The sequence below is a fragment of the Crocodylus siamensis genome, chromosome 8, assembly GCF_052110815.1.
Source record: "Crocodylus siamensis isolate JL-2025a chromosome 8, ASM5211081v1, whole genome shotgun sequence".
In the NCBI taxonomy this organism is placed as follows: Eukaryota; Metazoa; Chordata; order Crocodylia; family Crocodylidae; genus Crocodylus; species Crocodylus siamensis.
In genome coordinates, this window is record NC_143402.1 from 47,284,853 (window position 1) to 47,309,492 (window position 24,640).

At 46.1% G+C, this 24,640-nt stretch overlaps 1 protein-coding gene across 6 annotated transcripts; it reads right to left on the reverse strand.

Moving 5' to 3' along the window:
• On the reverse strand, positions 1–24,582 carry LOC149858427 (cell adhesion molecule CEACAM15-like). 6 transcript variants are annotated; one of them, XM_090059987.1, is made up of 11 exons: positions 24,483–24,582; positions 24,078–24,138; positions 17,764–18,108; positions 16,137–16,406; positions 15,535–15,651; positions 14,567–14,668; positions 12,092–12,214; positions 11,358–11,453; positions 10,696–10,788; positions 9,637–9,689; positions 1–5,344 (listed from the first exon to the last, which is right to left on the reverse strand). In XM_090059987.1, the coding sequence occupies exons 1-11, from the start codon at positions 24,513–24,515 to the stop codon at positions 5,306–5,308; spliced, it is 1,332 nt and encodes a 443-aa protein (XP_089916113.1). In that variant the 5' UTR covers positions 24,516–24,582; the 3' UTR covers positions 1–5,305. The 6 variants fall into 6 exon arrangements, with proteins under 6 accessions (XP_089916113.1, XP_089916112.1, XP_089916111.1 ...); XM_090059986.1 differs by lacking the exon at positions 24,483–24,582 and having other exon boundaries at positions 1–5,338; positions 24,078–24,468; XM_090059985.1 differs by lacking the exon at positions 24,483–24,582 and having other exon boundaries at positions 24,078–24,466.
• Positions 24,583–24,640: the final 58 nt, after the last annotated feature.

The window sequence follows — 24,640 nt, forward strand, 5'->3', positions numbered from 1 at the left end:
CACCATCAAAAAATTAGCATCCATTTGAAGCACTGACATAAGCATTTTTAACATGCAATTGTACAGCTGACAAAATACAAGAATTATATATGACGACATGGGGATTAAAGACAGTAGAAGGCAATATTAAAACAAATCAGTGCAAAATTACTGAATCAAAGCTTCATGAAATACCTGATTGTTGTACATGTGTTCTAGGACCGTCACTTTTTATTATTTTTTATTTTCCATAAAAATGCATAAAACACACAGGGAAAAAAAGAAACTAGACAGGAACAGACTTGACTGCCCTGTGGTTGTGTTAGGCTGTGGACAGCTGTTCATTTGTAATGCTGTGGGGAGGTAGAGGTGTCCCAGCTTCCTGGGGGGCCCCAAAAGTCACCTTACAAGCAAACGCTCCAGCCAGTGGTAATAGGGGAGTGTCCCTTAGTGCCACCCAAACACCCCTGGGGAGCACAAACACTGAGTCTGACCTGTCTTCTATTGAAAAACAGCAGCTGTCAAAGAGAGCCCCCCCCCACCTATGCGAGTGGCAAGAACTTTTCTCCTTGCTCCCTCTACCTTCCTACTGCTGGCTCTTGTTGGGGCTCTTGCAGTGGTGCCAGAGCCTGAGTTTCTGTGCTCTACCCAGTGGGAGGGAAAACAGAGACTGTGGAATGCTGGGCATGTTAGAAACCTCTGTAGTGCCATGTGTAACTAAAAGGTAGGGCTGTGTGAAGCTTCCGTTCCCGATTCGATTTGGCAGAGATTTGTCCTGATTTAGTGGCTGAATCTGAATCAAATCAGGAGACCCTTTATTCTCTCCAAATCAAATTGGAACCCTCCAAATCGATTTGGGGAGTTTCAGAAAGATTTGGGAATCTGGACACAGATGCAGGCTTTAAATGTTTTTTCTACATACCTCAAGGTAGCAGGTGGCTCGTGACTGTGGTGATGGTGGGGTGGATGAAGCATCCCACAGGAGTGCAGGGGGCTCCCCAGCGTGCTTGGCAGCAGACCCAGAAGTGAAACAGAAGCACTTCCGGTCCACTTCTGGGTCTGCTGGGGAGCATGCAGGGTGGCCCCCTATGCTCCCTCGGCTCAGCAACTGGTGCCTCCTGCATCTGGGGGGCACCCAGAGTATCTCCACGGCTGATTGCTGAGCCAGGGGGTGCGGGCCCTAGCACACTCCCTGGCAGGCCTGGAAGTGGACCAGAAAGACTTCTGGTCCATTTCTGGGTTCACCACTGAGCATGCGGGGGCCCCCCCGTGCTCCTGTGGGATGCTCCATCCACTCCAGCACTGCAGCGTTCACAAGCTGTGCTGGTAACTCAAGGTATGTAGAAAAAACATTTAAAGCTGTGTCTATGACTGAATCACTGATTCCCTGAATTAGCATCGAACCTTCAGATTTGGATTTGGCCAAATCAAATCAGGGACAGTGATCTCAATCAACAAATCATATCACTGTCCCCAATTCGGCAAATCCGAATTGAATACGGCCCATTTCACACACCTCTACTAAAAAGCAAATTACAGGTGGCACTACAAACCATAGTGCTACAGAGAAGTTTCCATTTCAGACATGTCTTGCGTTTGCAGTACACAGACTTGTTGCATGCCTGTAATATATTGTAGAGCTACAAGGCCTTTCAAAGTTTTACAACTGTTTAGTTTCCACAGCCCTCTGCTTCATTTGGCAGCCTGGGCACAGAATGAGGAAGAAAGTAATGTATGATCATGTAATCAGAGTAGTGTGTGATTGTATTCATTTGACTTATATGCTGCCCTTCCACAAAGAGGCTTGGGGAAGCTTACAATAAAAACCAGAAATGTTCTAAAAAGTATTAAAATAAAATAACCAATAAAACAAACTGTTCAAAACAATACCTAGAACTTAACCTGGCCTGCTAAAAGCCTGCCCAGATAAAAAGCCTTGACATAATTTCTGGAAGATGTTCAGGCAGCATATACATATTCCCGGACAGCTGCTTTAATTAAAATGGCTCACCATTACATATATTAAGTACCTGTACATTGTAAAAGAGCTGCAGGATAATTTATCTAAAGCTCATTTGATGAGGTTTAGATAAAGCCCCCTCATGGCCATTTTAAAATATCCAGGGACTTAATACCTGTGACAGTGAGGTGACACTAGAGCATTGTAATTAGAACACGGAGCAAACTCAATTAATCAAGGCCATGCCAAGGTATTTGAATTAGAATGCAAATGAGCATGTGTACAGGCAACCCAGGGTCCAGCTTTGGGCCTGAAGGGATACTTAATTCCAAAGCTGAGAAGTGAGTGCTGAGAACAACTTCCCAGTTGTTCTCAATGAACAGACTGGGCACTTGCAGTGGTTTACTCTTTGCTCACTCTTGTGTGTACGGCCCAGCCCGTTTAAAGCTTCATAAATCTTAAGGTTACTGGCTTCATACCAGCACTTGTCAACTTGAATGCCTGACTTTGCAACTTTACTATGCAAAGCTATGCTGGAAAAATCCTATTTCTGAGCTCTGGTGGATCAAATTCAATCATGCTGAGCCATACTGACGGCCTCTGTCAAACAGGTGAGTACCAGGGCTTGAACCAGCCACTGTTTAAACCTACTGTTTGCATGTCTCCTTCTTAATCTAATGGTAGCATGCTGATATACCTGCCCTGCATACGCACACATGAATGGGGAAGGCCATAGTGACAGCGGATTACACAGCTATTTGGGAAGCGGTATGGAAAGTGTTAGGAATTGGCATACCTAGGATCCTATTCCAGTTTAGGGAGTGTGGTTGACTGGTGAGCTTAAGTCTCTTAATTATAGTCAGGCAAAAACTCATGACCACTAGGCCACAGGTTAGGCATTATTTAGTCCCTTCTCTTGCCCACCTTTTGAAACTGGCTGTCTTGGCAGCCAAACAGGAAATATGTGGGATTTGGAAGAGAATAAACTAGAGGGTATGGTATTCAGTGACCTAGCTGCTACCTGGAAGAGAACGGGTCCTGTGTTCTCCCTTGGATCCTTGCTCCCCCTCTACCCTGTTCTCTTGCCACTTTATCCAATGAATAGTATATGCAAGGTACAGGGGCTCAGCTTCAAGAGATCTGGAGAAGGGACTAGAACATGTTTAATCTGTATGTGGTGGTTAGATCACTACGCTGGGAAGTTGGAAAGAGAGATTTTCAAGCCTTCCCTGGGACTCCTGCTATCTGAGTGCCCTAACTACTAAACTATTGAGTAAAAACATGGGAGGGCCTTCCCCTGGTTACGTTGGGCTATGATTTCAGGACTTACGCTCAGGTACACTTGTATAGAGATGCATACCTGCTCAGGCAGCATACAGGATCACAAGATCACAAACTGTGTGCAAGTGCCAGAAATAGCATATACCCAGCTGCATATCGGCCATTTCATTGGCAGACGTTACATTTGTAGCACTGCTACTCTGTTGTGCTAAAATGTCAGTGCACAGATGCACACGCCATTTGCAGAGCAATAAAAATAGCGGATCAGCCATAAAATGTTCCCTTTTCAAAGAGGACATTTTATGGTGGAATATTCCCTAAATTATGACCATTTAGTTACATGCAGTGTTGCAGTGGTTTGCCTTGGACCCCTAGCCCCGAATGTTCCTCTGCTCTCTGTTCCCTCCCACTCCCTGCTCCCTTCCGAGGAGGAGGAAAGGATGGTGGCTGGTTTGCTGATTGTTAGGGCCTGGTTTTAGTTGCAATTTTGTATATTTTGGGAAAATCTCAAAAATTAAGAGGACTTCCCCAGGAAGCAGCCATATTATGACATTTTGTTGCAAGAAGATGGCTGCTTCAGGCAGGGGGAAGCATTCCCCAGCAAGCAGCAAAAGCCTAGCAGCCCAGGGGACACGGGAAGGGGGTTGCAAAAGGGAGAGGGGGAAGAGGGAGTTTGGGTAGGGGAAGGAATCTATGCTCCTCTGGGTGGGAAAAATGGGGCATGGGGATTTGTGGGCTGCTTTGGCAGATGGCCCCGGCAAGTGTGGGGGTGGCTGTTTGCTCCTCCAGGCAGAAAAATGGGGGTGCAGGGGCTTGGGGGAGAGAATACACATGTGGAAGAGCAAACACACCCTCCACTACCTGGTACCAGGGCTATCTGCCAAGGCAGCCTCCAAGTGCCCCCAACCCTCCATGCCCCAATTTTCCCACCCAGAGAAGCAAACAGCTGCTCCCCTATCCAGCCCCACCCCTAACAATTTTACTGCTGTCCCTGCCTCTTCCAGTGAGGTGGAAGAAAGGGGGGGAGGGGGCATGGGCTTTTTAGCAGTGATTACAGGCCTTGGGAGCAAGGTCTCTGCTGATGCAATTAAGCTGGCCCTAAAACTGCCCCCTCAGCCAAACAGGGGAGGTGAGGGGGTGTCATGATCTTGTCACAAAATGGTGGCCCCCACCACGATTGGGCCATGATATTAGGGAACCGGGTCTGTGATTTAAACCAGGACCTACTGACTGTGTCTCAGCAAGCTCTCAGGGAATCATGCAGGGTCTTGCTACTGCCACCAGGATGGCTAGAGCACCAGGGGCTCTGGCAGTCATGGCTGTGCAAGAGCCTGAGTTCCCTCTACCACTGTCTGAGCCCCGGCAAAACCCAGCAGTCTGGTAGCCAAAGTGGTGCCACAGGACTTCTGGCTCTTGCCGGGGCACTTTGTAGTGCTACAAAGCAATGTCTGCTCATAGCCTTAGGTAGTAAAGTCAAGTGGGATTCTGTCCATAATAATTAAGGCCATGTCAGCCCAGTACTTTTTACCTATGTCAAAGCAGCATGCTGACCGTGTGTGTCTTCCATCTGGAAGTTTAGCTCAAAGGGCTGGTGTTGTGGTCATCACACTATTTTGAGATTAGCAGGAAGCCTCCACCACGTTCTGCTGAGCATTGTAAACAATTTTCACGTACTTGAGTCCATGGCTTGGCTTTAAATGTTACAACAGAAGGCACATTTTAGTGTAGGACTAACTCTTTGGCAAGTTGCAAATCTCTGCTTTAGAGAAGCTATAAGAAGGGCCTGTTAACAGTAGCAATGGTGCCTATTTTTCCCCTAACCTAAACCTTTTTCTGCTGAAATTGTTATTAAAAGAAAGATTTCAGTTAGGGTGTGGAACCTTAGCAATGAAAATGTTAACCCTGGTGGTTAAGTTTGTGCCATGTCCTACATACCTGAAAACCCAGGCTTTTATAGTGAAACGTGCTAGTTGGGCAGCTTTAACAGAAGTGTTACTGCCAGCTCTTCCTAGCATAACAGATGCCCAAAGTAGTCTGTAGCTTCTTCAGGAGCTGGCCTGGGGTGGAAGTAGAGCTCTTGGCTAGTTACTGTTGCTCCTGAGTTCCTTCCTTTAGCTCCTGCACCTGGACAAGACACATGGATTTCAATGAAGTAGATTCTACCACATCATGCATTGGAGTCAAATGCATGCTGCCAACCTAGCTATGCCAGGAAGCAAGTTCCTGAGTCCCAGATGTTCAAAACAGGAATATAACCCACAGCGTTAAGAAAAAGGATTTCAAAACCCCTTGTCACTGATTAGATTCTAACAGGTCCTGGAAAATGGCATAACTAGAAGAGAGAAGTTCTGGAAGTGTTTCATAGCACAATGGTGAGGGCAGGAAACCTGCATCTCTAAGCCTGAACTAGGTAAGTTTACAGGAGGGACAGCATGATATAACTTGGAATTCTGACTCAACAAACAGTGCATGTAATGTAGTCATGAAACTATCTTCCACATTACAAAGATACCTTTTATAACCTATCTTGGGAACTACATTTTGAAAGTTCCATGTTTTGGGGCTTTGCTGGTCACCATTTGAGAACAGGGATGTTGATCCCCTCCTCTCCATGAATGCTATGGGCTTCTGATTGTTTGGTATGTTTTTCCTTACTCTCAGGACTTAGGATATTGGTCATAGCTAAGGTTTGAGGGTTTTGACTGAGATATGCTGATGTTCCAGGTGGTACTAGAAACCAAGAGGTTGGTGGATGTCGAGTCTTGCTCTTCCCTTTAAATCCTACTAGTCACCTAATTTTGGGTCAGGAAATAATTTTTCCTCTTGGTCAGATTGGGATGGACTGTGGGGTTTTTTTTGCCTTTGTTGTGGTAGCCGGTATTGGGAGTGCTGATTTCCTGCAATGATTCCCTGCGCTGGAAAATGGGGTCAGCAGTATGGAAGCCTTTGTGGAACTAGGAAATCCGCTTCCATACTGCAGCTGAAAGTTCCATGGGATACCAACTGTTTCTCACTTTATGTATAGTAACCAGCACACTGGGGTTTGCTGACCCCATTGTTACTATGATTATGTAACTGTCCATGGGGGTGGCCAAGCATTGGAGCAGGCTACCTAGAGAAGTTGTGGAATCTCCATCCTTGAAAGTTTTCAAAAGCAGGTTAGACAGACACTTGGCTGGGATGTTTTAGTCAGGGATGATCCTGCTTTGAGCAAGGGCCTGGACACTAGATGACCTTGGGCAGTCCCTGCTAGTGATCCCTTCCTACTTTCCTATGATCCTACGTCACATAAGGCTTCTTCCTGTTAAATGTCTCTGCCTGTTTTAGATGACCTCTAATCGGGGCAATTATTTTGGCCAGGGGGCCACTTAACAAGTTTTGAGGAGTGTCACATTGAATGTAATAGTTTGAATTCTTGTAATTACTGCCCCTTAGCCAGTTTAAACAAAAGGCAAGGTTCATCTTCGTATCTAGGCCATTGCTTGCTTTGCCTGGCCCTGCAACTTGTTTAAAAGTCTTAGGTTAACTTGTTAAAGGCCTCTAAAGATAAGATTAAGAACCTAAGAACAAGAAAAACGACTTTTAAGCAAACATTCTGAGAGATCAAACCCTAGAAGCTTTTGAAAGGGGGTTGGGAAAGACAGGTCACCGCAGTGGTACAGAAAATCTCCCAAAAAGCAACAATTTAAGATAAACTGAACAGTCAGAGGACAAATTCCATTGCGGAAGACAAACTGACCACCCAGCAAAAATCTGTTGAGTAAGATCTGAGCCCAATTTGGGAATAGTGACAGGTTTGGGTAGGAGGGGCCCATGACAGCAACTTACCCAGTATATAACCTGTAACCTACAGTCCCAATTTGGAGGTAACCTCACTTGCAGAACACCAAAGGAAGAATCATAAGTGTAGGCCTAATCAGACTGATCACCTGAACCACCCTCTCCACGAACAAGAACTCCCGTTCACGGCTGAAGCTGCCGAGCGCCCGAGTGGGACCAAAGGAAGGGGACTTGTTCCTATCACTGCTGAGACCAACCCTAAAGAATGAAAGTATATCTGGGGATTTGATTTCTCGGAATTCTAGGATTGTAAGTATACCATGAGAAATAATAGTACTGATTTAGATTTAACCTTTAGTTGTAATTGCAGCTGTTTTTGTAATACTAATTCTTATAGCAGGAAGGAAGTGGATTTGGAGCATTATTTCTAATATATGTAGTTATTGTGGTTTTAATGGTTGTGGTATTTCTTAAAGCTAAGCAGTATTATATGCATAGTAAGGAGTTTTAATAAACATATTACAGGAATAAAAATCGTGAACATTTTGAAAATGAACAGGGCTCAACCTCACCCCACTAGCATACTGATTTGAACCAATATACTGTGTGGGACTTCACTCTATCATGTAAACCCATAAGAGACAGGGAGCTCTTGCTCCCTGGTCACCACCTTTGCTACTAGAAGTCCCTTCCCTTGCCCTAGAAGTACTCCTTGGGGGGAGGGGTTGCCATCTTGAAACCAGAAAAATAACAAATCATATACTTAAAAAATAAATAAAGCACTACTAGAACTTATTTTAAGTGTATTTAAAAATATTTTGTCCTGATTTATGTGCATTTGTGTTGTGTATGTAGAGGTGATTGCATAATAACTCAAAACACAGTTTTACTTTTATATGACGTATGGGAGGGCAAGGGAGTATATATGTGGGGGGTGTGTGTGGCATATGTTGGTGTGGGTATGGTAGGGTTTGGGGGGTAGGTGTGTGTGTGTGAATATGGTGGGGCTGTGGGAGTGTGTGCGTGTTGGGGGGGTTATGGTGGAGGGGTGTGGGACTGAGTGGGGGCTCTGGTAGGATGTGGGGTTATGTTGGGGGGTGGGAGTGTGTGAAGGAGTATTTGGGGGTATGGTGGGAGGTGTGGAGCCAGGTCCACCCATCCTGTCCCAGCTGCAACACGCAGTTCCTGGCTACAAGGCCAGGACCCATATGGCACAGCACAGGGCCAGGTCGGCCTGGCCTGGCACATTGTGGTTCCAGCTGCAAGGCTGGGGACTGCACAGCACAGCATGGAGCCAGACCAGTCCAGCCCATCCCACCTGCGGCACACATTTCCTAGCTGCAAGGCCAGGATCCTCGCAGCATGGCACAGGGCCATCCCAGTCTGGCCCGTTCCAGTAGTATGCAGTTTTCCTTTGCAAGGCCAGGGCCCATGTGGCATAGCATGGAGGGGACAGGCTAGACCAGGCTGGTTCTGTGCCATGCTGCGTAGGTCCTGGCCTTGCAGCAGGGAACCGTGTGCTGCTGGATTGGGTTGGCTCTGTGCTGTGACATGCAGTGCCTAGTCTTACAGCCAGGATGGGATGGGCAGGGCTGGCTCCCCACTTCCCACCATACCCCTGACACATGCCCACACCCTCCCACACACATTCCCACCAACCCCCCTTCATAACCCCACACCCTACCACAGCCCCTCCACACAGTCCCACACCCCCCACCAGACGTCTCCTTTCCCCGTCCCCTCCCCCTCGCCTGTTCTTAACTCAATTTCAGCTCTCAGCTGAGGGAGGGCTGGGGAACAGCCAGAAGGGCACCAGGGCAGAAGTCTCTTTTAGCCAGAAGCTTTCAGTCTCTAGAAGCTTCTAGGGGTGGGGGCGGGGTGGGTCAGGTGGTGGTTGGGGTTGTTGTATTGCAACCAGAGCCTGAGCTGCTTCCCGCTGCAGCTGGTGCCTCATTGGTTTTCAGACAGGCAGCCACTGGCAAGTTATAGTTGTCTAAAATTTTAGAAGGGCCCTGTGGGTCAGACAGAATTGCCTGGCTGCTGGATCTGGCCCGCAGGCTGTATTTTGCCTGCCCCTGCTCTAGATTATTCTTTCTTCAACAAACTGATTTTAAAGTGAAAATATAAAGCCTCAATCTTTATGGGCACCACATATAAAATGTGTGTATCTGCATTTGGCGAGATTACATTCCAGTTGATTAGGTGGTGTCTGTAATTACCTTAAATACAAATTCCTGAAATCAGGAGAGCCAAGAAAGCCAGACTTTCCAATGCTCAGTTGGAAGGCCAGCTGGGTAAAAGCAATATTCCAATTTTAAATGTTCTAGACCTCAGTCATGAGACTTCTGTACAGTGTAAAACTGTTGTTAGGACAAAGTTCAGTGCTTTTAATATTCTGTGTGATACATAAACATGTTTTGGAAGGGGACGAAAAGCCTAGTATGGTTTATATCAATCTTTCCTACAGTTGCTGAAATGAGGTATTAGTATAGCCTGCAGGCTAAAGCTAGCGTCTCATTATATATCATTTGAATGTGATTTAAACAATGATGATCAGCAACTGGAGAGGCAAAAAGAACTCATAATAGACTAAACATTATTGTAAAGTACATTAAAAGGCTTGGTGCCACTGTCACCTGTTCTCTAGCTGGGTGTTCTGCTTCTCTCTTGGGAACTTGAATCTTGTGATCTGTAATGCAGAAAGGGGCTGGTTAGATGCTGTGTTGCATGTTTTTATAAAAGTCTGTGAAGGGTTTTGGAAGATCACACAGTGTTAAATACACAAATTACAAAGTGCTTGCCCACACACCAAAAGCAGAGAAGCAGCTGTAGAGTAGGCAGCACAAAAGGTTGCATCTCACAGAATGAGAATTCCAAACATGCTGGAAAAGTGTGTAGTGGAGCAGATCTGACAAACCCTGCTTGAAAGTGGTGTTGTAATCAAGACATACCATTGTTTGCCCACAGATCATGAGACATCATAGCTAATCATTCGAGTGACAGGATTTCGCATGGAAAGACCTATAACTGTAAACATAGGCACCAGGGTAGAAATGTGAAAGGTTTGTCTGTAAAACGCAACCCCTAGCAAGCTCAGCAATGGGAAACAGACTACCATCATACAATCTGTAATGCATTTAACAAAGGGCAAAAAATATAATTGGTCTCAATTAGCCAGAATATTTAAGCCAAAATTAGATTCCAAGGTATAATTTACTGAAATTTTTCTCTTGTCATTTCTATGACAAGTAAAAGCATAAGGCTATATTAACTGGAAACAATCACTAGTGTGACAGTCTGCAGGGAAGGAAACCAAAATTCACTTTTCTGGGGAATGGTGGTATCTGCTTGAGCACCTGAGTGCCTACTCACCTTTTAAAAAGTTGGTACTAAGGAGACAGATAGGAGCTTTTGAAAGCATCACCCAGCATCTATAAGCCTAAACTTTTCTCAAAATGCTACTAACTCATATTGCAGTCCATGGATCGCAAGCACCCATCTGCATCTGGGGGCATCTAACCATTTTTTTTAAATCTGGCCTTTTATCAAAAGTATCCTTCCTTAGGAGATGCTCCCAGGGTCCTTTCTCTGGTCAGATTTGCTAGAGACAAGAGAAGGCATGAGAGCCAAGAGCAGGTTATCCAGCAGTTAAAAAGAATGACATAGCCACCAGAATGAAACCCCTGGTTACTTACACCATATAAAGAGGAACAGAAGGCCAAGAAGGGCTGTAACTGTTGAGATGACTGTGCTCCCTGTGAGATCTGCAGGTTGTGAGCAGCCTCTCTCTGATTTTTTTTTAAAGAGGAAAGTTACAGTTTGTTAGTAGTTCACTTATTTGGTTGTGGAAAACATGTGGGAATTGATTTAATCAAACCTAAATGAAGGGAAAACAGGAACATTTGTATTTTATACCATGAGTAAGATCTAAGTGGGATGCCTTGGAGACATCCATTCCACATTCCTGAATAGGCTCTGGAATGACCAAAATGGAGACAGACCTCCAGAAAATCCTTCCTAGATTTTATACTAACCATAGAGAATGCTGAGACAGCCCTCTGTTGTATGCATATCCATGAAGCACAGAGGCACTCAGGACAACTGAGTCCACTTAAGACACAGTAAGGTATTTAAACACCTAAAGAACTTTAAAAACACTGGCCCTCAATATCATGTCTTAACATCTCCCTGTACTGAAGAGGCCATGATACCAGGTTTAGCAGTTAATATTGCTTATGTCCATCCTAACTCACACCAAAATTGCTTATGTTGAGGTTCACTCCAGTTTTTTAAGATGCAAATTTTTCTTTATAGAAACAAACTGCATAAGCATCATTGCAAAGGGAACTGCTCTCACCATAGAGTTGGTGGATTTTTTGGAGTAGGAGACAGGCAAAGAGCACCACTGCAATTGCTGCTCCGGGAGCTGCAGAGTCCAGGATAACACGATGCCCTGGACAAGGGAAGGAAATGGAAAGGTTTGAGAGATTTAGGAGACATCATAATGTACACAGATAAGCCAGAAATGTAAAAGAGATGATACAAGTCTAGGGCATTTCTGGTATGTGCATATGAAGAATCCTCAAAATCGCAGGAAGATCCTTAGGGGTTGCGACTGTGTGTTTTGCATTCTACTGCAAAGCAGTGATGAGAAAAAAACAGGCAGCTTAGGGATCAGGTCCCTTTCCCCCCAGTGAATTGCATGTATTAAAATGGCAATGGAAGTATAACAACTAATCCAAGGGACAAATCCTGCCAAAGCTTTCTTGGTCACCATCCAATTGCTGAATTCTACCTGATACAACTGAGATTTCATTGGTTCCATCTCCTGACTCGCAGCAGGAAATGTCTGACACATCAAGTGTTGGCAGAAGGCTGTGTGAAAAAGTGAAGTGCACGGTAAATGTAACAGAGCATGGTTACACGCGGTATGTGAAAACATACGATGGGGGGAAATATAGTCACATTAGTGCCATTTAAGGCTCCGTAAAGCCATTTCTCTGACTACCAAAGCCCTCAAGGTTTACTTTTAGAAAATAAATGAGACCACCAACTATTTTCTGATGGTTTAAGTGATAAAAATTCACTCACATTTTTTGGTTTTGAATCCCCCAAGCTTTTCTGGCTTCAATGCCAGTGTTCCCGTTACCAGGATTGTTATTATTATTGCATACAGAAGGAAAAGCTCAAGTAATATGAAGGCAGGAGAGGGACCTGGAAAAAAGCACCATATTAAATCAGAATTACAAAGATTGAAGCAGTTCTTCTGACAAAGCAAGGCTCAGTGTCAGCTAGGATCCATCATTCAGATCTGATTTCACAGAGATTGGACAATAACTTGTTCTCAATGCAAACCATGTTGAATTCAGTAAAGTCATGGGGTTACATGGGTGGGGGAATAGTAAATTTTCCCCTCTGACTGAAACTATAATGGGAAACCATTGCCCTGTGAACTGGAATTGTCAATATGAGGCCATGAGGCCAGGAAGGAATTTTCTCCCCTCCTGCTATTGTATATGCAGAGGTTGGGGTGAGGTGGAAGAGCAGCAGATGGGGGGGCAGATGCCTTCCTCAAAAGCACATTTGGGTTAGCTGCGGCCAAGGCTGGGGATTTTGACTGAGGTGTGCCAATGTTCCTGCTGGTTCCTGGCTAGAGGGTCTTACTTGTCCTTTCAGGGTCATTTGGGGCCAGTAAAGGAATTCTACCCCATGGTTAAATTGGTATGGACTGTGAAGTTTTGCCTTCCTCCATAGTGGAGGGAGTGGCCCTTTTCCTTGGATTTCTTAAGCATATTTTTAACAATCCTTGTAGTAGCTGATCACTAGCTGTCATTGTCTCCTTGCTTTATTTGCAGCAGGTATTATATGCTTTGTGGTTGTGTCAGGGTTGCCCCTATTATTTTACTAATAGGTTAGGCAATAGATTTGTATGGGATTGTTTGGATAAGGAAAACTTTGTTTGTGATGGAGGGTTGTACTATGTGACCTCTGGAGGCCCTTTCCAGCCTAACCTGCTTATGATTCTATGCCAATGCTAAATGCTGCTGGCTGAACGAGTTTCCATATTCATCCCAAACTCAAGCCAAATCCTTTAGCCAATATAGATAGGGATTGTACCCTCTCTGCTTATGAACTATTCCTTGCCATTCTGTCCAATTGTGTCTTCTTTTAACCTATTTCCTAACTTACACTGCTGCATATTTGCAAAATACAAGTGCTTACTTTCTGTTGACTTGTGGAGGGCAATACAGTTCCTACTGAGTTCAGCATTACATGCATTTACACCAGGCCCTGAAAATCTTTTCACAGTTCCTTTCTAGGGGTACACCAATTGAGATTTTTTGGGCCGATACTGGTAGCTGATTTTTAAGGAGGCATATCAGCCGATATTGATCCGATTTTCAATACAGCTGGTAAGTCTGTTGTGGAGGAAGGGGACGGGGGGGAGGAAAGGGGAATGTGGGGCGCAGATCAAGACCCCTACTGTGAGGGAGGGAGTGGGGCAGAGGCTGGGGCAGGTGCTGCACCTCTGGGGCTGGGCAGGACATGGGATGGAGCTGCGGCTCATCCAGGGGGCATGGTGTGGGGAGCGGCTTTCACTGCTGTACATACCCCCAGAGGACACGGGGGGGCATGTGCCCCCCAAATCTGCATGGGGCACGGGTGGGGCAGATGCAGCTGGGGCAGTGCTAGGCAGGCAGCGGCAGCACTGGGAGGGGAGCTGCAGCCACCTCAAATTGCTGTAGTCACCCTGCAGCTCCCCTCCCAGTGCCACTGCTGCCACCTGCCATGTGCAGATCTGAGGGCACTCGCCCCCCTCCCCCCCCCCCCATGCCCTCCTGGATGAGTGGTGGGAGCTGCCAGACAAGTTGTGTGCAGTGGCAGGAGCCACAGCCCCCACTTCCTATGCCCCCTGGATGAGCCACAGCTCCATCCAGTGCTCTCCCTTGTCCTAGCTAGGCATCTGCCCCAAGGCTCTGCCTGACTCCCTCCTCACCATGGGGGCCTTGATCTGCATTCCCATGCCTGTTCCCTTTCCCCCACCTCTTCTAGCACACCAGACTTACCAGCTGGACTCCTCACTGCCTACATGCTATGCTGCAGCTGCACGTATGCACGGGCCATTTATCAGCCAAACTATTGGGTATGTCAGGCTGATTTCCAATATAAACAATTTTCTTTATATCGGTGCTGATCCGATATTGGAGCACTGTATTGGTGTGCACCTCTATCCCTTTCACAAACTGTAGGTTTCTTCTCTCTGTCATGTCTCCTTATATTCTGCAGTAGAACTGAAGGGCTGTAGTTCAAGAAATATGACAGCAGCAAGACTGGAGTTTTTTTGGTGATACTTGTTATTGGACCAAATGTACAGCAGGATGTTAGACAAGTTGTCAGGCACAAAAGTATTTAGGCAGGATGTTATACAAGCACTTTTGTGCCCAAAAGCTTGTCTATCATACCCCAACTACAGTTGGCTCAATAATAGATATCATTAAAAAACTCTTGCTTCCTACAATCTGAAATGTACAAGTTTTGTTATTATCTAAGCCAGCGAGGTTCTACCTTCATGGTCCATCCAGATGACCATGGCAACAAAGAGCAGGACACAAGAGAGACACACCAGCCCATGGATGAACACAAACAGCCATCTCCATGTTTCTCCCTCTGCCAAAACAGCAAATATATTAGAGTGAGTTGCACAAGACAGGGTGAATTCCATCTTCAGGGGTTAGCTTAAACTTCATTCTCTCCCTCAGTTTGTATGAAGTTTTGTCAGCCAGCTTTAAATAAAAAAAAGACAACCCCCCAGCCTAACTCAAGGCAATGCGTGCCAATGATTTGTTTGATTTTAGGTAAAAATGCTAAAAATTTTTAAATTGTAACAGAATGTGGAAACCACTGAATTTTCTTTGGAGCTATATTTTCCATTACCAGTCTTGAGTAGTTCCAAGCATCTTCCATGCACATCAGGTACAGACCCCTTACTTACCATCTTTAAAAGGGAGACCAGAAAGACCACAATACCAAGAATTACTTCTGCAAGTGTCCAACCCCTGGCTGTAATGGTTAAGAGACATTTAAACATTAAACACCATCCATTTGGGGGCTGCGTCTTTCCCTTTTCTTGCTGAGATAGTTATAAGGAAAATGGACATTCAGCTGATGCAGCGGCCCACTCACTGGCTGTTTTTCTTGTGGCACCCTGGCTGAGAATCACGGGTTTAGGGGTTAAAGGCTATCAATCAGAGTCTGCTTCCTCATTGGTTAGACAAAGCTTGAATCCAGTGGCTAAAAGGGCAGGCTGCAAGGCTCAGCTAGTTTTTCCTGCTTTAAGTAGATTGAGGACTTTTACTGATTTTGTTAGGTTTTGAATCTTGCCCCTCATATGGCATTTATGAGGAGGTTAAGCAGAAGAGGCAAACAGCTGAGGCTGCGTGCTATTCTCTGTTTTGATTTGATGCATGGAAGAGAAGATGGCTTAGAAGTACGTACCAAGGACACTTAGGACCCACCAGGAGAGGCTTACTTACTGATCCTTTGCTTTGCTGATTGACAGAGCAGAACAATAAAGCCCAGCACAGCAACCAGAGCAAATACCAATGCAACACCAGACATTGTCTGAGCATGCTCAAGCGAAGGTGAGACACCTGTAACATGGGGGAAGAATAAATCTCAGCTTTGTGGAGAAGATGATGAAGACAATTCAATGAAAGGACAGGCTGTCAGCAACTCTGGGAGACAGAAAGATGACAAGAAAGTTGCTGAACATGACACAAAGTTCTGGGTTTTCTTTCAAATAAGAATGAATATCAGAATTGTAATCTTCTGCCAATCACAATTCAGTGTCCCAACTATAAACCTCTGCAGTAGAAATCAGTCAATATGCTGAAATAAACTGCACACCAATAGGTTGGAGAGCTCTACGTTACACTGCCCCACTTTTAACAGAAACAATACATCTTCCTTTTATAGGGAGCTACTACCTCAGTTCTTCAACTCCTGTCTAGTGGTGCAGGATACAGATGCACTTACACACTCAGACAGACCTCGAGAAGACAGCGGTCATTGATCAGAGCACTGATGGAATCCTCCCATCCCCTAATTTCTAGTCCAGGACTGATGCAAGTCTTACCTATAATGGTCAAGTTCAGGAAGGTTTCATTCCAGCTTATTTCATTGCTGACATTGCAGGAGTAGGAGCCACAATCTGATTTTTCCCCTTTCATGATGTGCAGCACACTGCGGTTTTCAGACATCTGGTAGCACCTCTCTGGTGGGAGCGGGCCTCCTTCCTTCTCCCAGGAAAACATGTCCACTTTTCCTTCCTGAACATCACAGACTATTTTGATGGGGAAGCCTGCGAGGCTGGAATTGCACCACATCTGAGGCTCAGACAAAGGTTCTGAAAAAGTCAATAAAATGTGATATAGACACCTCCCTCTTTAATGCAGGTATGCCCACCCCCCCAAGCCTACAGCCTAGTCCAGCCTGCAGAGCCATGGCATCTGGCCTGTGGGGCTCCCCATATATTAGGGCTCCGCAGGGCTCCCTACCCATCCTCTACTGCAAAATTCCCAAGCCCCACAGAGCCAGATTGGGTCTGCCTGGCTGGATCAGGATTGGGCCACAACCCATCCCCAGCACAGCTGGATCAGGGCTGGGCTACCTGTTGCCCCTTTCTGCACAGGCCAATCAGGCCCACTATGCCGGCTTTGCATACTGGATTGAATCCAATGCCTGGATCTAGACTATGGTTGAATCAGGCAATGTCCATGTAGCTTGCAGGGCAAAGAGGCTGAGTGCCCTCGATTTAATAGATGACATTTAAAAGTATTATACTGTGCCTTTTTTAAAAAGTCCCAGAATGTAAGACATTTGTAATATATTTACTAAACAAAATGAATATATTATAGATACATAGATTTCTAAACCACTACTGTAATAACATAGCATCAACATTAGAAATACTTATCAGTGACCAGTATAACGAACGATAAATACACTGGCCTTCAGTCATGAACAGCTATTGTTCATAGCTAAAACAAGCAAAAAGAACAATCAGAACTTGAAGGTTTAGAGCAAAAGAGAAATGAGCTAACCTACTGCATGTGTATAATAGGGGATTTCTGCCAGTACATATTTCCTTCTCCCTTAGCTCTATTCTAACTAGTGCTCAGTGTATGGGGAGCTAGCCATTAACCAGTAAAGAGACAGTCATGTAGCATTATTATTACCATTATTTACATTAATAATAGTGTTAATAATGTTATTGTTATTATTAACATTAAATTCGGAGGATTCCCTGTAAAGCATGCTAGACATTTGCTCCCGAATGAAGCCCTGGATACTGTTAGGTTAAGGGTGGCAGTTGTTTTTGAGTACCTTTGAAGAGGGTGTCTAGGGCTCCTGCCCCAGCAAGCACTCTTCTCCCTCCATCAAGATATGGTACTTGCACACAGACAGAACTCAGACGTGAATTATCCCAGGGATGACCCCACTCCATATACCCAGGTTCCCAGGGGGCAGCTCACTGCAGCTCAGATACATCCACTGCAGCTCAGTACTCAAAGCACCCTCTCATTTCCCAGCAAGTGTCTCAGCATCCTCTCTGCTTCCTTTGTGGTTGGCTAAAATTAGCCTCTTTTGTCTGTTTTTATTCACTCAGTAGCTTTGGCTGATCTTTCCAGAGCAGCCTCTGCTTCAATGTATTTACAAACAAGTGAAGAGAAAGTCCATCACCTAAGTGTAATTTCACTTACTGATAACTGTGAGGATAGTTTTCCTGGCATCATTTTCCATCAAATTGACAGTAGCTTTGTAGATCCCACTGTCTGCCTCCTGTAATTCTTTCAGCAGAAGAGAGCCATTGGAGGAAATGAAATCTACTCTTCCTACAAAGTGCTCATAGATTGTTAGAGCTGATGAATCACCATAGTACTGCACAATAAGGTGGGTTGAAGAACCATGAATATAATCCCATTGTATATAGCTCACATTCTTTATGCTGTCTGGTGCAATTAGCAGCACTGAGGATCCAACAGCTGAAGTTTTTTGATCAGTGATTCCTGCTGCATCTGCAGGCCACTGGCAAACCAGCAACAGAACTGGACGGAGAAGAAAGAGAAGCCAGAGAAGAAACTAGTTACAAGGCAACGCCTAAAACACAATGTTTTCTATGCCACTCTATTCAAGTTCTTATACCAGCCTCGTCACTTTTTATCCAAACACTTTGTATAAGTCCCTTGATAGGATCCTCAGGTGTGTCCCTCTTTTTCTATCCAAGGTGATAAATGTATGAAGATTTTGTACTTTCATTTTGTGTTTACTGTTGTCTGCTGTATGTATTAGCTAGGGGTGCACCAATAGAGATTTTGGGGGTTGACAGAAATGGCTGATTCTTAAGGAGCATATCAGCCGATACTGATCTGATTTCTGATATAGCTGCGTGCAACTGGTAAGTCTGTTGTGGTGAAAGAGGAAGTGGGGGGGGCAGATCAATGCCCCCCGCGATGATGGAGGGACTGGGGTAGGGGTTGGGGCAGGCGCTGCCCAGCCAGGGAGGGGCAGACATGGGATGGAGCTGCAGCTAGTTTGGGAGGGTGCAGGGGGAGGGGTGGGGGGGAATGGCTCCTGCCGCTGGTCCAGGAACGGCTCGTCTGGTGGCTCATCTTCTTGTACAGTGGCCCCCACCACTGCTCCGGGAGGGCACATGCCCCCCAGATCACAGCATGGGCTGGGTGTGGGCTGTAGCTGTGGGTTGGGACCAGGAGTTGCACTGCGCTGGGGGCAGACACTGACAGTGCTGGGAAGGGTGGTGGGGCTACATTGAAATCTGGGTTGGCTGCAGTCCCCCCACCCCTATAGCTTCCCTCCCAGCACTGCTGCAGCTGCTCCAAGCACAGAGCAATGCAGTTCCCGGCTGCAGCCTGTAGCTGCAGCCCACCCAGACCGCACTGTTCAGATTGAGGGCACATGCCCACCTGCCTGGATGAGCGGCAGGAGCCGCCAAATGAGCTGACAAGCCGCCAAATGAGCTGACAAGCCGCCAAATGAGGCGCTCCCAGACCAGCAGTGTGCAATAGCGGGAGCCGCCCCCGCACCCTGCCCCCCCGGACTAGCCATGGCTCTGACCCACTCCTGCCTCAGGGTAGCAGCACCTGCTTGCAGCCCCTGCCTCAGTACCGCTCTCATTGTGGAGGGTGTTTATCTGCCCCCTTCACCTCCTTCCCCTTTCATCACAACAGTCTTAACAGCTGCATGCAGTTCTCCACCCAGCCGGCTGTGCTCCTCGCTGCCAGCATGCTGCACTGCAGCTGCGCGCATACACAAGCATTTATCGGCCAAATTAGGCTGATTTCTGATATATTTAATTTACATCGGTCTGATATCGGATTGGCACCAATATACTGATACACCTCTAGTATTAGCTTGCTAAAAGGTCTGCCTTACATTTGAAAAAGTGGTGCTATCTAACCATGAAATCATCTTCTTCACATAACCTACTCCAAAAGAGATCAACTCAAAAAGGAAACCAACGCATGGTACAGCAACTTAAAAGACATAAATCCAGATATCTTCCCAAACATTATACATCTATGAAAAGACTACCAAATATGTTTTACAACATCCATCTAACATAAAAAGAAGAACTGGAGCCAATTACTATAGAAACAACTTTCCCAGTCCCTAAACCATCAGAAACAACAACAATACTATTCAACATTCCAGCTTCATACCCAATGAAACTCATGGGTGACTGGTGCCTCCTAATACCAGGAGGGCAGCAGCGGCCGATTGCCGATTGGGGCGGGGGGGGGGGAGGGGAGTCCCCCAGCAACTGATCACTGATCGGGGGCTGGGGGTGGAGGGAGAAAAACAAATTGGGGACGGATGAGCACACACGCAAGCCCCCCATGTGAAAGTTTAAAGGGGGAAGGGGCAGGGGGAGGGGAAAGGGCTGTGTGGAGGGGAGGGAGCAAGGCTGGGGCTGGCACCAAGCAGGGGTCAGGCTCGGGGCCAGGGTCTGGTGCACTCTTGCAGCTGCCCCTTCCCCTATACCAGGGGTCATTACCCACAGACTGGCAGTGGCCCTGGCTGCCTCTCCGCATGGGCCCTGGTCCAGCCCCAGCCTTGCACTACCCCAGGGATGCCCAGAGCTAGAGTGGGGCCAACCTTGGCTGCGCTGCCAGGCTGAAGGAGACAAAGCCCCTGGAACCCCTACCCTGCCTAAGTTGTTCCCAGTGGCTCCTGCAGAGTCACGGTGCCGGACAGCCCAGGGGGGCACATGCTCCCCCAGATCTTTGTTTCCATGGGGCAAGGTCAGGTTGCAGCTGTAAGGCAAGCTGGGCTCTACCTACTCCGTGCCTTGCTGCAGCCTTTGAAAGTGACGTGATGCCATGCATGTCCTGCTGCTATGCGGGCTGGGCAGCAAGCCACATGGAATTGCGCTGTACCACATTCAAAGGCTGCAGCAAGGCGTAGAGCAGAGCCCAGCTTGCCTTGCAGCTGCAGCCTCCCCTGCCCATGCAAATATCGGGCAGGGCCCGTGCCCCCCTTGGCTCCCTGGCACTGTGAGACTGTAGGAACTGCTGGACTCCGCTTGTCCCACAACCTGGCCTGGCCAGGGCTCCATTCATTCAGAGAGAAGGGCCATAGAATCTCTAAGATCCAATCACCAAACAGTAACAGAACAGAATCATCACCATTCCTAGATCTTACACCTGCACCTCCAGAAATGTTATACATCTCATCCAGTCCACTAAATGCCCTGATAGAAAATATGTAGGAGAAACCAAATAAGTACATAGCAGAATGAACACACACCAAAAATCTATTAAAAAGACAAAAATACCCAATTACCTTTGAGAGCACACTTCTCACTAGAAAACTACTCTCTCTCTCTCAATTCTAATCCTCAAAGGGAAATTACAAAACACCTTTCATCGACAAGCCTACAAACTTCATTTCATAAATCTACTGGATACAAAAAATCATGGACATTTGAATCATGGACATTATACCCTGCCTGCTATTTGATAACTCCAGGTAACGCCTCTGCATTTTATCAGCTACATTCTATCACCAGGTCAAAATTTACCCTTTCTACCCCACCAACCTACTTTACATGCCTATTGTCTCCCATTCACTCTGATCCTCACTGCCAGTCATTTGAATTTTCACAGAGCTGCATTTTGCATATTAGCTTCTATTCCACCCAGGAGTGCACACAAAACGCCAGCAGACCTATGCCTGAAGAAGGGTGTTTGTGCTCAAAAACTTGCAAAGAATCATTTTTCCAACTATTTTGTTGGTCTAACAAAAGATATCACATCTACTCAATAACCTTGGAACTATCTAAGCAATTCTGGGGAAGCTCATTCCATCCACTGGCTTGGAATGCCTTTGTGAAAGTCTTCTGTCTTGTACAAACAAACCTGGCCCTTGCAACTAAATAGCCCAGTGGTTCTCAACCTTTTCACACTCAAGAAACCCCTTGTTAGACTCGAGGTACCCCTCAGAAAATGCCAGCTTCTAATTTATCATTCATTTTTGGCTAGTAAAATAATAGACAAGATTTCTATTGCAAAGAACTAAGAAATACCACAACAGGTCAGAAGGCAGACAAGGTTCTATGGGTAAATCTGATATCTTTTATTAGACCAACTCAAATAGTTGGAAAAATTCTTCTTTACAAGCTTTCAGATATAAATACCCTGCATCAGGCTGAGGAAGCATCTGCAGTTGTCTTTTCCTGCCTAGTGCAGGGGGACTGGACCCAATGATCCACAAGGCCCCTTCTAGCCCTTAATCTATGAAAAGCAAAAAGAACCAAAAAAAGAAACAACAATGCTAGGAGGAAAAACAAACAACCATAAAAGGCATCTACAGAACTATACACTATTGAAAAAGCACAATAAGCAGAACCCTTAAAGAGAAACAAAAATCCATGTGTGTACCCTGCTTTTTGCTTCATTTGGCTCTTAGGATTAGGGGCGAATGGATAAAGATTTTTTTTAATGATACCAACAGCTGATTATTAATGAGCTATATGTGAAGACTGGCCTGGCAGGGAAAACCTTATTAGATAACCAGAGGTTTGTTAGGCCTCTCTATAGCCTACCAGGTATCTATAGATTCAAGACATCAGAAGGGTTAATTCCTTCTAAACTCTGGCCTGCAGCCTGGCCCTACCACAGCTACAACCAACACCCTGCATCAAATATTTTTTTGACCTTGCTATGCTTCCTACATAACATAACTCTGATATCATCTTCCCAGATTCTCCTCTTCCCACCAACCTCAGCTAATGACCATCATATAGTCCACATCCAGGAAACAATGTTTCTTTTCTTTCCATCTCTAATGGAATGACAGTTTCTGGACAGAGCTACGAAGCTATTCTGGCCACTTGCAGTATCCATGTCCTTCGGAGCCAGTAGTACTTGCATCTTCAGGGATAGTGCAACAGTGCAATGAAAAGAAACGAAATGGCCTTGTGCACTTACTCTGTCAACATATAAAAGGTGCTTCTCAGAATTGGCACACCGAGAGCAAGAATACTGACAAAGGAATGATTTCTCTGTCTTATGTTCCTTGGCAAGAGACTTTTTTTCCTATAACAATGCATTTTTACTATCCAATAAAACAGTGTTCAGGGTCTAGGTTCCAATTTTTGGTGTTTCAATTGTTCATCGTGACATGTTTGTATTGGGGCAGAATCACTTCAACTGTTAGAGCTGTTCGTCAGCCTCAGTAGCAATAGCTAAATCATTGCATTCTTCCTTTTTAAACCAAGACCTTCAAATAGAACCATGTCATTTTCATCCTTTTTGTTACTGATATCACTGAGAAAAGTACACAGAGGGAAAGTCTGAATGCTGTCTTCCGGTTTCACCAGAGATCCAGCTTTTTTCTGATTCCTCATAGCCCCAGTGGGGACTTCTGAGAATTCTTCACTGCTGACAATTTTCCTGGGCAAGAAATTACCTGTAATTGTATTTAGTATTATTTATGATCACTTGATCCATCTGCTGGTTTGGCTTAAGACCTACTTTATTGTTTGCAGACAGGCACCATCTGGTGGTCATAAATGGAGGGTAAACAGATGGCATATTGAAAGCATCAAGGCCATTTCCACTTCCTTTGGCAAGGGCAGGTATTCTTCTTTATTCCTATTATGGTTGAAGCAATTACTGTAAAACTACATCTATTTTGATGCACAGGATTTTAAGAGAGTCATAGGTCTCAAACAAAGCATGCATGAGACAGTACGTTAAATGTTAACATTTTGCCACATGGTGCCAGCAGGTTTTGTCTTCATTGCGAACATGCTGGTTGCCTCAATGAGAGATTAATATCTGTCAAAGTTTGTCAGCACACATGATGAGAAAGGAGGGCTTTCAATTCTGTGAGGAAATACACTGGCTAAAGTTCAGATTTGCCATCTATTTACATAAAAGCAACCAGCACTTTTTACTGATAGACATGCACTGTTGACATAAACAGGCTCAGTCTAAGTGAACAGGATATGTTTCACCAACCCGAAGGGCCCTGTTACACCTTATGCTGTAGGCCACAAAAGCACTGAGCCGTGTTAGTGCTAACTCGAAGTTTGGAGCAGCCATATCCTGATTCTAGAAACCTTGTACGGCCGTCCCCCACCTGCACAGACTTGCACAGGGCTGGTGAACCGGGACACACTTCTTCTACCCCTGCGGGTGAGAGAGATCTGGGATACTGAGGACTTCACTTTGGGCAGCACATCTGTGGGGAGTGGCAGCACGTTAGTGGAACAGATGCTGGGTAGTGTGGATCAGAAATAATTCTGCCTTGGACTGATATAACTTTGAGCAGCATAACCAGGGCTTAACACCACTTTAAGGTGCTAAAGTGACAATCCAGAGACTGAGAGGCCCAGGAGCTGCTCCAAATTCCCCTATAACAAGGCCCTGACGCCACTGTAAAGCAGATCAGTCTATTGAGACGCACAGCCTTCCAGATGCAAGCCCTCAGACGGTCACACGTTTTCAAACCTGCATAAATAAAACATGGGGCACAAAGGGCTTTTCTTTACCTGCAAACAACCCGCATCCTTCACCCAGACACGCCGTGCAGAAACAGGTCGCCCTCTGGAACTGGAAAGCAACGGATAAAAACCCGTGAACAAGCGGGTACCGAACCGCCGCGGCGCGACGTCGCCCCGCCCGCTGGGGAATAGAAGCAACGGCGGAGCACGGACACCTTCGCTGCGGCCGCTCTGTTCTCGGGGGCTTTGGCTGCATGGCTTGTTCTTTTGTTAAAGCACAAACAGAGACAGAAACAGCCCTGCCCTGCCCTGCCCGGCTCCCTCGGCGGGAGGCCCTAGCGCTGCCGAGAGACGCCGCCGCTGCGCCCGCGGCCCGGGGGCGGCATCCGGGCACGCACAGAGCGGCGTGGAGTCGAGAAGCGCCGACGGGGCGGGGGTGAGCCGGGCACCTACCATGGCCGCCGCTCGGCCCCGGCTTTGTGCCATTGCGTGGAAACGTCCTTCCCCTCCCGGTAGTGCCGCAAGCGACAGGTGGGAAGATCTCGCATCACCCGCCCCGCTTTCAAATGATGAAGTAATTACCTGAGGGGGTGGGGGGGAGTTAGGAGGAA

What these genes read in the sequence shown, in the direction of transcription:
- LOC149858427 (XM_090059985.1), bottom strand. Translation starts at nt 24,285, where the DNA reads ATGCAGCCAAAGCCCCCGAGAACAGAGCGGCCGCAGCGAAGGTGTCCG. An exon ending in ATCAGCAAAGCAAAGGATCA is followed by an intron (nt 14,669 to 15,534) that starts GTAAGTAAGCCT and finishes CTGTTTTGGCAG; the next exon opens with AGGGAGAAACATGGAGATGG. An exon ending in AAAAATCCACCAACTCTATG is followed by an intron (nt 10,789 to 11,357) that starts GTGAGAGCAGTT and finishes AAAAAAAATCAG; the next exon opens with AGAGAGGCTGCTCACAACCT.